This window comes from Argentina anserina, chromosome 1 (assembly GCF_933775445.1).
Source record: "Argentina anserina chromosome 1, drPotAnse1.1, whole genome shotgun sequence".
Lineage (NCBI taxonomy): Eukaryota > Viridiplantae > Streptophyta > Magnoliopsida > Rosales > Rosaceae > Argentina > Argentina anserina.
The window spans coordinates 14970568-14984335 of NC_065872.1; the positions used below are offsets into that span (position 1 = coordinate 14970568).

At 36.9% G+C, this 13768-nt stretch overlaps 1 protein-coding gene across 1 annotated transcript; it reads left to right on the plus strand.

The window, feature by feature from the left end:
* The first annotated feature begins 20 nt into the window (after nt 1-20).
* Nucleotides 21-7369, plus strand: LOC126794761 (zinc finger CCCH domain-containing protein 38). The gene is made up of 4 exons (XM_050521541.1): nt 21-120; nt 2937-3422; nt 3750-6144; nt 6924-7369. Exons 2-4 carry the CDS (start codon nt 2995-2997, stop codon nt 6951-6953), a joined length of 2853 nt encoding a protein of 950 aa, XP_050377498.1. The 5' UTR covers nt 21-120; nt 2937-2994; the 3' UTR covers nt 6954-7369.
* Nucleotides 7370-13768: the final 6399 nt, after the last annotated feature.

Genomic DNA, 13768 nt, shown 5'->3' on the forward strand with positions numbered 1-13768 from the left:
ACGACACACTCTTGTCTTCTTCTTCTTCTTCTTCCTTTGACGAGCAGACTAGTTCACTCAAGTTTCAAACATGCCCAACTCGGTGTCTTCCAACGCCGTCTAGGGTTTCTCCGCTTCCATGTAAGTTCATTCCCAATCCCTCTTTTACTTTAGGATTTTGCATATTTTCATTGCTTCTCTTTGTTCAATTGGATCTCAATTTCAATTTTTTTAGGGTTTCGTCTCTACTGATATTGGTGTTTTACTTGAAAGATTCGTACTTTGCATTTTGGGGGTTTCTTTAGGTTTCGTTTCTCTGTAAAGATTTGATCTTTGAAGTGGGTTTATTGAATTCGTACTGAAATTTTGAGATTTGGTGTCCTAGAGTGACTGCTACTTTGATTTTGTGTTTTCAAGTATGGTTCTTGGGATGTGTCAATTTGGGTCTGATTTGTACAAATATGTTCTTTGCAATTTTGTTTAGTTTTTTAAATTTTGATGATTATGAGTGAATGGATTTTAGTTTTTGTTGATTGTAATCATTGCATTGTTTATAGTAGTATAAAACTACTGCTGGTGCGGGGTATTAACCAGTTGGATCTATCTTGAATGGGTGTTAAATATGAACATTGGACAATAATAGCCGAGATAAGAAAACATAATAATAGAAAAGACGAGTGTGTTAGTATGGTGTCTTCGTTTGGGGTCAACAGAAGCGGAGATGTGATCTCAATGGAAGCCGTGGAGAAAAGCAGAGGATTTTGAAAGGGTGGACAGCACAAAGAGAGGCAGAAAAGAGTGATTGAGAGGATGCACTTCCCCCTTTCTGTATTTAGGGAAGCTTTCAGTATATGTGTATCAACGTTTATGATTTTATCTTCATGAGTTTTTCCTTGCTCATTGGCTCATTCTTTTACTCTCTCTTTCCTCGGTAGCCTAGGTACCTCGATAGTTAAGCCTAGTGTATGTTTTAGATCTATGTTACTCTATAAGAGTACATTTACGTGGGTGCTGATATCTAGTATAATTTTCTGCAGTACTTTCATGAGGTCACTGCATGGAGGGATTGCCAATTTCATTCAAAGTAACTGATTACAATAGCATCCTTCCACAAGTGCTGCATTGGATAGTAGTACATATTGTTGGATAAACCTTTAGACTGGAGGTTGCTCTGAAAGCTTTTGAGAATATAAATACTAAATAATCCAAGGACTCAGAAGAGAATGCTTCAACCTTCCCTTTATGCTCGATTTCGAGAAATGGAATGATGATTTGAGGGACCAGCCTAAGAAGCATATGGTTTTGAAGATTGCAGCATTCATCTTTAAAGAAGTGGATAGAAGTAGTTCATCGAAAGCTATCTGGTAGTTTAAACTTCAAACTGTCTATTAATTATCTTTCCACAGGATTCAAAGATTTGCAAAGGCACGAGACAACTTGGGAATTGAAGTTGCTAAGGGAGATTGGTATTATTTGGAAATTCATTCGCAATCTGGCAATATGTGTGAAGGATTTTGTTCCTAGTGTGTATAATATAATGTGAAAGATATTGAGGTCAACTTTATGACTGAAAAAAATCATTTTAATACAAGGAAGTTTTCTCACTGTACTTGAGCATATTACTCAGTACTGGTGAATGGGGGATTTTGAGCCAATTGTATGTCCATTGAGCTTCTGAGCAGCTCTTGTTTTAAGAATCTTGTGTATTTCTGTATGTTGAATTCCAATCTTCCCTATGGATTTTGATGATGATTGTATGGACATCTTTTCTTGGGTGTGTCACAAATGATGTTCACTTTGTTAAATGCCACATTAGACAAATCAAGTGGTTAATTTGGCTTTGCTACTTCAAATGGGGACTTGATCGAATGAAAAGCAGTTTCTTGACATGTGGCATATTTACTTGTTTAAAGGATATATTCTGCTATTTTCCAAATACAACAGATTTGAATGGAAAAGCACAATCCAATTGTTGTTCATTAATGAACTCTGCAAGTACTTCAGTGAGGTCTCAGGTTCATGTTGAAAACATAAAATACACCTAAAGGACTTGAAAAGCTGATTTTTGGTTTTTCATTTGGAAAGGTCAGAGGGATCAGTAACAGTGTTTTGAAAATGGATGGTTCTAACTTTTTTGCAGTTGGTAAAACATTTATGGTGATAAAGTTTGCTCGACTTCTGTGTTGGACTTTATGACTTTCGCTAGGTATTGTCTCCTTGATGCCAGATAGAAGCCGGTTTCTGATACACAAAGCTATTTACATTCCGTTCCTGGTAACCATATCCTATGCAACTAATGTTAGAATGCATTCTAAGGTTTTTGGATTTCAAGAATCTTTGCGATGCCGAGATATTGTAATCTAGCCAGGTCGGTTGTGGCTTTATGGTCTGTTACAATGCATTTGTGCATTTAAACTTATGGTTCTGGATTTCATGGAAATCTGCGGTGCCAATACTTGAAAAACTACTAAACTAGTCAAATGGGTGTAGTAGGTATTGATCTCTTCACTAGTGTGAATTTTTCCGGGCATGCCTCTGATCCATGGGTTAGTAAGGCCTCAAGTCCCCAACCTGTACCCTTTTCGTTGTTAATACATTAATACGTAAATGTATATATGTAAATGTGTCATACCGTGATATATGAATATGTGTGTGTGTGCGTGTGTTTTCTGTCACAAATTGTCTGTATTCTGCATCCCTATTCTTGTTGGATCTTGAAACTGATTGTGTGATTGAGGTTTCATTTCTGTTATTAAATTTAATTAATTGAAAGAATATTAACGTTTGCTAAATTATGCATCGTACTTGTGTTGTTTAAAATAGTGTGAATTTCACTATTTTCTGCACGTTAGTGGAAGATGCTAACTTGGTGGTATTTGAGAGAGATTAACTAAGCAAAAAAACAAATAGCAATTGTGCATGTCATTGTGATTGATTTTTTTATATATTTTTTGCAGTCTCCTGATTATACTTGGTGACAAGAAATAAACTACTGCTGCTCTAAGTCGCAGAGAAATGAGTAGAAGCAGCAGGAAACGTTCTTCTAAATGGGATTTGCCTGAAGAACCTCAATTTGAAGATTCTAACATACCAGATGATGGTTGGATGGGAAAAGCAGGTAGGCCATTTCATCATAAAGAATCTGGACGGGAGTGGCACTCTCCTGAGCTTGGTGGTAGTAATGCTTCAAAATGGTCTGGTTTAGAGACAAATGATATGCAGAGATCTAAGCGTAGTTCAGGATTGCCATCCAGGGAACCTTTACCTGGAAGCAGAAGCTTACATAGAAATGAAAGTATAAGTAAGGGTGGCAGCAGATATACTGAAGACTCCATGGTCTGGGATGAAGAAGGAAATTGCAGCACAAGGATGTCTCCTGGTCTGGATGAGTGGAGACAACATCGCAGTCGGTCCCCCAAAGGTGGTTGGAGCAGGCCACTGAGGTTAGATTTTCACTCATGTAATTTCTGACTCACAGTTTCAGATGTGGTATCTGTACTGTAATATGTCCCAAAGTACAATATACATAATCTCTTATCCTCTGTACTGTACTATCTTCTCTTCACATGAATCCTTTTTTTTTTTTTGGGTGCTTGAATAACTCTTGGTTAGTACTACGGTATGTATTATGGGTTTTATTGCCAGACATCCTGTTCAATTGTTCATTGACGTGAATACCATATTAATGAGTCAAACTGACTGGATAGTTTATGTTCTCCTAGTTGAGAACTCCCCATTGACACTTATATTCTCCTAATAAATATGTGCAGGGGTAGGAGCAGAAGTAGAAGCTGGACCAGGAGTAGAAGCCAGAGCTGGAGCAGGAGTCCAGATCGTGGCTATAGGCGAGAATCAGTTTTCCTTGACAGAAGTAGAAGCAGATCCGGAGTTTCAGCTCAAGTGTGCAAGGATTTTGCTGGTGGAAGATGCAGGAGAGGAAGTGATTGTCAGTTACTACATGAGGGTAATTCCAATTATGATGATAGCTGGGAAGGTAGGCCCAGGAAAGGCAGTGTTTCAAAATACTCTACAACACCTGTTATAGGGGATAATCCATCAAAGAGTGGACGGTCTTCATATGGTAGTGAGTACGTGAATGGGATGTCTAGGAGGGAGACATCTAGCAAGTTTGATAATCACCGAGTTTCAGATGGGTTCAGTAAAGGTAATGCGAATGATACTATTAGAGACAGGGACAATGATAGAGAAAGGGAAAGTGATAGAAGGAGAAGAGATGCTTCTCCAGAGCGAGGTGCTGAGCGTGAGTTCCACAGGAGTAGTGATATTCCTTGCAAATTTTTTGCCGCAGGAAATTGTCGGAACAAAAACTTTTGTCGGTTTTCCCATCATATTCAATCACATGTAAGCACTGAAAGAAGGTCGCGGGATGACAGGTGGGGATCGAGCCACAATTTCACTGATACAGACCAGGCATGGAATGGTCCAAAATGGAATGGTAGTGCATCAGATTCTGCAAAGTTGAGCCCTTCAGATAGTAGCGGAAGACCACAGGATGGCAGATGGGCCCTGGACCAAAATATAAATGATGCAGACCATCCATGGGATGGTAAAAAATGGAGTGATTCTGTAGCTCCTCCAGAGTCGGCAAAGTTGGCTGCAGATAATAAGATTAATAACGGGAATATTGGTGTTCTGGAGCTAAGGTCAAATGCTTGGTCTATGAATGATAATAGATGGGGGCATGGTCCGAACAACGAGAAAGAAATGTGTGTTGATCCAAGTGCTAGTCATGAAGCAGCCAAGAAAAATGAGAAGGAAGTACAACTGTGGAAGGATGATAAAGTAGGTGCTAAGTCAAAAGATACTGAAAAATGGCTTGGTGATATGTCTCCAGATTGGAATTACACGTTGCAATCCTCCAACATTGGGAAAGAAGAGCACGGTCAACGGGGTTCTAAAATCTCAAGACTCGTTGATACTTCTATAAATGCTTGCAAGCAAGATATGTCTCCGGATTGGAATTATACATTGCAGACACAAAAAAATATTAGCAGAGAAGAGCACAGTCACATTGCACGGGGCTCAGAATCTTCAAGAGTTGATGATACTTCTCAAAAAGCCAGCAACCAAAATATAATGCGAGAAGCTGCAGGCCAGGTACACAGTGGTGCTTCTGTTATGCAACCAATGATAGCCGAAAGATCTAGTTATCTACTTGATGGCAAAAATGCAACTGATGGAACTGCTAGTTCTCATGCTGATCTCAATGTTTCTGCAAATATCATGTCACACCAAAGCTTTGACCATGGTGTGCAGAGTTCAACTGCTTTTCCGTATCCTGGCTTGAACACAATTGGGCATAGTCAAGCACCTATCCCAACTCACACCCAAGGACTTGTAAGTCCACAAGATACACTGCCTGCACAGAGGAAATCAGTAATCAAGTTAGATATTGGGGATCCAAATACACCACTAGTTACTGGCCTTCCTCCAGTGCCTAATGTGGTAGGTGGTAAAGATCTCACACAACTAACCAGTCTTTCAGCCTCTCTGGCTCAGTTATTGGAAAATGGACATCAGCTTCCACAGCTTTATGCTGCTTTAAATTCTCATAATGCATTGAATGCTCCTTCGTTTCCCAAATCAGAAGGATCTTCTGGTCAGCTCTCAGCTATTCAGCCGGACCCAGCCATGTTGTCTCAGAAGCAGGAACAGAGTAACAACTCTGCGAGCCTGGTGTCAAATAGCACGGGGAAGACAAATTTTGATGGAAATCTAAATAAGCCGTCAAATGATAACCATCATATTCGTAATTCAGTAGAGGAACCTAGGCGCAAGAGCCACCAGCCTGATGGACATAATAAGCATGGCCTTGATGGAAGAAAAAAAGTAGAAGAAGAGAACAACTCCCCAGAAAATGATCCCTTGGAGATCACAGATAAAGAGGGGGCTGGTGAGGGCAAGAAACTCAAGGAAGTGAAGGGTATTCGTGCATTTAAATTTGCTCTTGCGGAGTATGTGAAGGATCTTTTAAAACCCTCATGGAAAGATGGTCAAGTCAGCAAAGATGCCTACAAAACCATAGTGAAGAAGGTCGTTGACAAAGTAACTGGTACCATTCCAGCGGCTAATATTCCACAGACACAAGAAAAGATTGATAGTTATTTGTCATTTTCAAAACCAAAGCTGACAAAACTTGTACAGGTGAGTGACTTTTATACTGTAGCATCTAGTAATTAAAAGCTTAGTTTGCTGTTTTTTAATGATTTATCTTTTTACTATACTTATAATGTGCTTGATTAGATTATGATAGATGCCCAATTTCTTTTGTTTTGTCTTGTTTATGAACATCATGTGCTGATAGTTATGTACTATCATCAGCATTGTCGTTATTATTGTATACATAGTTTTGAAAAGATGATTAGAGAAAGAACATATCCTAGTGTATAAGGCGAAAAATCCACTTTGGTGTCACTCTGATTAATTGTTTTCTTTCACTTCAATCACTCTGTTGAGGGAGAAGTACTGGATTTGGGAATTCCCTTTTGCGTTTGATCTTAAGAAATCTATGTTCCCCATGTGTCAGGTTCTTCCCATTTCCCAATGGATGGAAATATTAATCACTGAAGCCCTTAACCTGAAAAGTATAGGTCTGTATTATTTGTCATTCAAAATGGAACATGGTTTTGGAAGATATTAGAATCCCTAAATTGATAGAAAAGAGAAAGAAACTAGATTCTTGTGTACCTTCTGTTAGCATATGATTTGGAAGTCTGGGGTATGAAGTCAGGTGAAGAGTTTGTCTGAGGCCCTGTAAGGCCTTGGTGAAACTTAAATTATAGCTATGTTATTGGCATCATAGATTATAGATGTTCAAACTTCGGTTATAATATCTTGTTTATTGTAATTTAGTGCATCTGTTACAATAGTTGGTAGTGGGTACTTCACCTTTATTAATTTGTTAGTATTTACATTTGTTGCAGGCATATGTGGAAAAAATGCAGAAAGGCTAAACAGGAGGAAATGGTGTTGATTTTTTTTTTTTTGTGTCTTATGGACAGCATCGCATCCCCAGTCTCGCACCCTCTGGACATATTAGCTTTCCGTCCTGTTTATGTATACTAATTCAGTCGAGGATAGTGAAACTTAGGACTGAATAATAGAGAATGCTAGCATTTGATTACTTTTGTTGAAATGTTTCTGCCTTCTTTTGTTTCTTAGTTTGTTAAAATGGTACGCGGTATTCAGAAATTGTTGGTGGCTTCCCATGCGCTTTTCACCTTTTCAACTTAGTTCTTGTAATTTTCATTTAAAGCCAAGCTTTTCCCATGGGGCTAATTCTTGTACATGTAACTTTTGGTTATTGACGTTGGTGGTTATTGCAACTTCCGACTTTCATCTTGCTACAAATGCAATTATTCCAGTTTGCAAACATTGAAATCAAAGTTTAAAACAGATTTTCTGTTTGGCACTAGTGACGAAACGTTGAAGTCCAAGACTACCTACAATCTTAATGAGCTATCACTGAACCTACACCAAGTGTTCAAATACATTCTTCTTCTTTCTCTTCTTTTACTTAACCTGTATCTTCTGGTTCGCTGCTTTGTTGGTGACGAGTTCTTACTTCGCTCCCAATCCCAAGTAGATTGAAACAAATCAGTTCGGCATTCGCTGGAAAAATGGAAGATAACTCTTAATTTGGGGTTTCTACGGTTCTAGCTCTACATAAAAACTATGCTTCAAGAAATACCCTGTATAACTATATAAGATCATAGTACACTCGCTCCTTCGTTTTAAAATTTAACTTCACCAGGTGATGTACTAAAATTTTTGCGGGGTCGAAAGTGATAATAACTCGCATTTTAACAAGATATGCTATAGGTTGCAAAAAAAACATTGATATAAATTTACTTCATAAGCCTTTTGAATCGAGTTACGTACCAAAACAGATTAGACTGTAAAATGAGAAATGAGTTTACTGATCTTAAGATTTTTTTTTTCTGAGTGAGAAAAAAACAAAAGCGGAAAACGAATATGAAAGACACAAACAAGATGGGAGCAAACCGTACATGTACGGATCTCACGTGCAAACAAGACTAGGGGATGGGGCCACTTCAATGCTTTCCGGTCGCAGCACACGTGTAAGGTTGTAGGTTTAGCTGTAATTCCTAATTAGGGTTTATTGATCTCGTGGGTGTTGACAATGGCTCGTGTAGTCGTATAGCACAGTGGCACAAGGTTATGGGATACTCTGACGTACTATTCATGGTGATCGCCGGCCGGGACCTGTAGCTATTTTGGGTTCTAGGGTCGTTAACCTCTTAACCTTAACAGAACATGAGGTAGGAACTAGGAAGAAGAATGCTTTTGCGTTGTCTATGCTAAGATCTCTATCAACTTCGATTGGTATATCCGATGCTAGGATCGATCGAGTTGTTAGAGCTTGAAATCTAGTTAGATTGGAAAATTTACAATGAGTCAATCCCTAGCAAATCAATGGTTTTTTGACAAATTTGTGATCAAAGGGAGGCTTGGACAGCTAAGGCCTAAGGGTTTAAGTTTCTTCAAGGCCATGATGAATAATATCAATTGAAAGAAATGTCCCTCTAAAATGGTACAATGATCGATCATTTGAATTGACAGAAGTATTAGCAAATGAGCGAGGTGCCAGTTATGGATTGCCAATTATATTATAGAAAATACCATGACACAAATCCGATATTAGGAAAATTAGCGTGCATTGAAGGTAGGACTGTTCATAATCAGGGATAATATAACCTTTACGGAAGTTCAGAATGCGTGCTGTCTTCGTGAGATCGTTTACCTAATTAAGTCGACTTGGCCAAATTCCTTCGAGACTCGGAGCATAGCTCTTCTTATTTTTTATCATGATCACCACCTTAAGGTTAACACAATGGATGGTATTCCATCTTGTGTTAATTTTCTTAACCTTAGCAGTTAGCACTACTTGGCTACGAATTCATGCATGCACAATTTCAAAAAGTAAATTTATATTGAGCTAACTCGATAAAACATAAGCAGGAGGGTTTCTTATTAACTTCCCCAGACCCCGCGGGGGTCAATAACCTTAAAAAAAATACTGGAAGTTAACCATACATGTTGAATGAACCCTAATAAACTCGACACAAGTAATTAATGGGAGTGACCATGTTAGCAACCGATCGAAACCTCTTTAACCGAAGTCAAATACGTACGCGATTAGCCACATAAGCAGTTGATTTGATTGTGCAGGAACACGTTCAATTTGGTAGCATCGCCCTTGGTAACGACCACGACTGGCCGTACGTAAATTCGTCAGTCCTTATAATTGTACATATGTACCAGTAGGTAATAAGAGTTCTGAGAACAGATACAAGTGTTGGCCGGATCACTTGTAACGAAACAAGTGTCGACTGTAAATATAATTGCTGGATCAATTACGAACACCGCTGGCGCATAGAGGAATTTTTGTAGATACTTTAAACTTAAGGAATTAAGGAAGCCATATATTGCCATTATACAGGTTTGAATTTTATAGCATGCATCAAGATTCAATTAATTACACTGCTTGTTGAAGTTAATTATAATTCATAATCATTACGTTATCATGATATACCTAATGGGATCATCACATGCCTGATAACATTTCAAGTACTATTTTGTTTCTACGCGTTAGTTGTTTAATACTTTTATTAATTACAAGACAAAGGGGTAAACTTCATATTCGTGCATGCTTATATGTGTATAAATAATATGCTCCATTCGATTAGTGAGACTTAAGAAGAAGAAATAATATGCTCCATTCGATTAGTGAGACTTAAGAAGAAGAAGAAGAAGAAGAAGAAGAAGATTAATAGTTGGTGCACTTTTTCAGAGCTCAAAAAACACAGTAGTACCGTGATACATAAAATTCCAAAGAAGTATAACTAGCTTTTGAATAATTTATTTTCTCAGGCCTGAAAACAGACCCAACAAAGGAACACATCGCTTTTGAGACCTTTATCCCAGAATGGAAACTTGAAATTCCTCACTCTAAGCCAGTCACTATGAATCCTGCAGAATAGTGCAGACTCCCAAGCAGAAGAGCTTTGAATTTCATGACCATCATCCAATCCTTTTCTTTAAATCCATGGATGCTTTTTCTGTCCCTTTTCTCTTTTGTATGGCATTTCATAATAGAGATATCCCAATCCTTAAAAATGTTCTTCTCCCCTAATTATTTTTCTGCTGCAACTCTACTATTGCAGACTGGTCCATCTTATGACAATCGATGGCTAGCTTTAGCTATCTATAGGGTTGTCTTGTTTTCTTGACAATACCGGTTTGTTTGAATCGAACTGGCTAAAAAGAAAGAGAAGAGAAGATCCGGTTTCTTGACAATACCATTGGGATGACAACTTTACAGAAAGAGAAGATCAATTGATCGATACATCATATATACTTATGCAGTTTATCGATCACCCACCATTTTCTTTGCGCATTGTTTTCGAAGGATCCATTTTCTTTGAGTTTTTAATTTTTAATTTTTTTGAAGGGATCCATTTCATAATAATGGATAATATCCATTTTCTTGGAGTTGGATTTCTAGCTTGACTAGCATTGTTAGGTTTCGTAAGCTACCTAGCTACAATCCTGACAGTGATGATTATGATTTTCCTTTCCCAGATCATAACGGTGTATGAAAGTAAGAAGTTTTCCATGAAAAAAAAAACAAAAAAAAAACTAGGTCTATTCAACTTTATTCTTAATTTCCATTGTTCTTGATGATATGCGTCTCAGATTACAAAATATAGATCTAAAGTCAAATAACGAAATTCACTATGTAATTTCAAAATGAACATTCAATATAGAGACTATATATATATATATATATATATATATATTCTTGTATGCGATACGTACTACTCATACATTATAGATTTATAGTGATTATACATTAAAAAGTTAGGAACTTAAACTAATTTGAGTGTAGTATAAGTAACTGTACGTACGTTGGGGATCAGTGTTATTGATGATCACGACGCAGTTGAAAGTGTTCCATATGTACCTTAACATCAATACCTGGTCATCACACTCTTGTGATCTAGACTGACCAACGAGTTGATGTTCACATTTGTTAATTGATTTATCATATCTAGTTGGGACATGTACGTATACTATAAGATTCCCTCATCCGGTTCTTCGAACACCAAAACAATTAATATCCTCATGCCATTTTAAAAGATCTTTGGCAAGGAGCTGATTACCTGTGTGAATGTGTGATTCATTTCCTCGATCTTGTGAATAGTTACTGAATTAGGCTTCAAAATGGACAACACGAAGGTTATATATATATATATATATATATATATATATATATATATATATATAGTCCCTATCCAGAGTGAAGGTTCACTCTGAAATTTCAGAGTGAAGTTCCAATTTTGGCACACTTTTCGGTCAAATGTTTTCACCATAAGTGATTCAATATTTAGATATGATATTCAAGATCATCTCTATAAAGTTTCATCCAATTTGACAATGATTTGAGCTTTCAAAATTGAGATTTACACGAACGGTTCACATTGAACAGTTTTAATTTATTCATTGATTTAATCTAATTTCAATACCTTAACGATGTCCGAATTATATGAAATTTTGTAGAGATGATTTTGAATAACATACCTAAATATTGAATCGCTTATACTGAAACAATTTGACCAAAAAGTGTGCCAAAATTGAAACTTCACTCTGAAACTTCACTCTGAAACTTCAGAGTGAACCTTCACTCTGGATAGGGACTGCATATATATATACATACAGTCCCTATACAGAGTGAACCTTCACTCTGAATTTACAGTGTGAAGTTCCAATTTTGGAACACTTTTCGGTCAAATTTTTTCACTATAAGTGATTCAATATTTAGGTATGTTATTTAAGATCATCTCAACAAAGTTTCATCCAATTTGATAATGGTTTGAGCTTTCAAAATTGAGATTTACACGAACGGTTCACATTGAATAGTTTTAATTCATTCATTGATTTAATCTAATTTCAATACCTTAACGATGTCCGAATTTGATGAAATTTTGTAGAGATGATCTTGAATAACGTACCTAAATATTGAATCGCTTATAGTGAAAAAATTCGACCGAAAAGTTTGCCAAAATTGGAACTTCACACTGTAATTTTCAGAGTGAAGGTTCACTCTGGATAGAGACTGTATATATATATATATATATATATATATATATATATATAGCCATTCTTGGCTGCGGAGGTCCGCACCAAGATTTTGGTGCGGATTTCCATCTTTTTACCACTTTTGATCAAATTTTCTCATCTCCACCGTCTAGTATCTAGATAATATTGTGTAGATCATCTCTGCAAAATTTCAACAATTTGGTAATCGTTAAGGCCCTCAAAATTGCGTTTTTCTGTTAAAAATATGAACGATAACGGTTCGACAGAATTCGGTCCGTCCATTTGTTATTCGATTTTAAGGGCCTTAACGATTACCAAATTGGCTGAAAATTTGCAGAGATGATCTACACAATATTATCTAAATACTAGACGGTGGAGATGAGACAATTCGATCAAAAAGTGGTAAAAAGATGGAAATCCGCACCAAAATCATTGGTGCAGACCTTCGCATTTGAGAAAATATGTATACATCCATTATTGGCTGCGGAGGTCCGCACCAAGATTTTGGTGCGGATTTCCATCTTTTTACCACTTTTTGATCAAATTTTCTCATCTCCACCGTCTAGTATCTAGATAATATTGTGTAGATCATCTCTGTAAAATTTCAGCCAATTTGGTAATCGTTAAAGCCCTCAAAGACATAAGCGCGCACCTAATTAACCAGAATAATTAACTAGCTTTACTCTTCAATGTACGTCTAATTATAACCACTTCCGTGTTCTATACGAGTCGATCAATTAAGGTGTGCTTAGAACATATAGCTGACTTTTTCTCCAGTACTCTTTGACAATTTTCTTATACATTACGAATTGCTTGATGTATATGCAGAGAAATATTTAGCTTGTTTTGTTAATATATGGGGTAAATTTGGCCAATTCTGCTGCCATCCAGTTAGACAGTAGTTCATGATCGAAGTCTCTGATTACTCCATGTAAGATGTATGCGTGTGTATATATCCATACATAGACATGATGATTGATGAATATGTTGGAATATATGCATAAGTCGATAGATGGATATAATGTTTTTGGGTTTTACTCTCATAAATTTAGTGTAAATCCATGCAAATTGAAAATGTTACATCATGGGTTTCTGGGAACACAGCTGAAACCCTAAAATGATTGCGTTTTGCATGCGCAAGTGTAGAGAAGCAAGAATTATAATATTAGATGCAACGATGGTGACCCTCTGTGAAAGTATTGCACTTGAAAACATGAAACCTGACATAAGACACTTGTCCCACCGTCTGATCCAGTACATTAGAGGGTGATGCAATTCAAATATATGCATATATGTTGCATGTGTAAAAAAAAAATTTGTTTGAAATTAGGTACATCTTTATCATTGCTATTGTAATTAATTGGCATGCATGGGGTGTAATTATATATCTGTACGTTGTGTTTCCTTTCAAATAATTATTCATGCTACTGGTAAAGAACCAAACTTCAGACATTGTTCGGTAGCTAGAGATGCCTGCATGAGTTCAGAGTTCTTATTCACGATAACTAATTAAGCTCCCAAATAGCTAGGAAATGTGATAACTTAATTTAAGAACTCAAGTTGCAGTTTGCAGTAGGCCACGCCGGGTTGTGTTGTAAAACTGTGTACGTCACAGAAGAGATTGTGTAGTAACGTTGTTATTCTT

Bases quoted from the DNA above. Each gene is read 5' to 3' on its own strand.
- LOC126794761 (XM_050521541.1), top strand. From the start codon at position 2,995: ATGAGTAGAAGCAGCAGGAAACGTTCTTCTAAATGGGATTTGCCTGAA. The intron at 3,423-3,749 runs GTTAGATTTTCA...AAATATGTGCAG, and splicing joins GGTTGGAGCAGGCCACTGAG to GGGTAGGAGCAGAAGTAGAA. The intron at 6,145-6,923 runs GTGAGTGACTTT...CATTTGTTGCAG, and splicing joins AGCTGACAAAACTTGTACAG to GCATATGTGGAAAAAATGCA.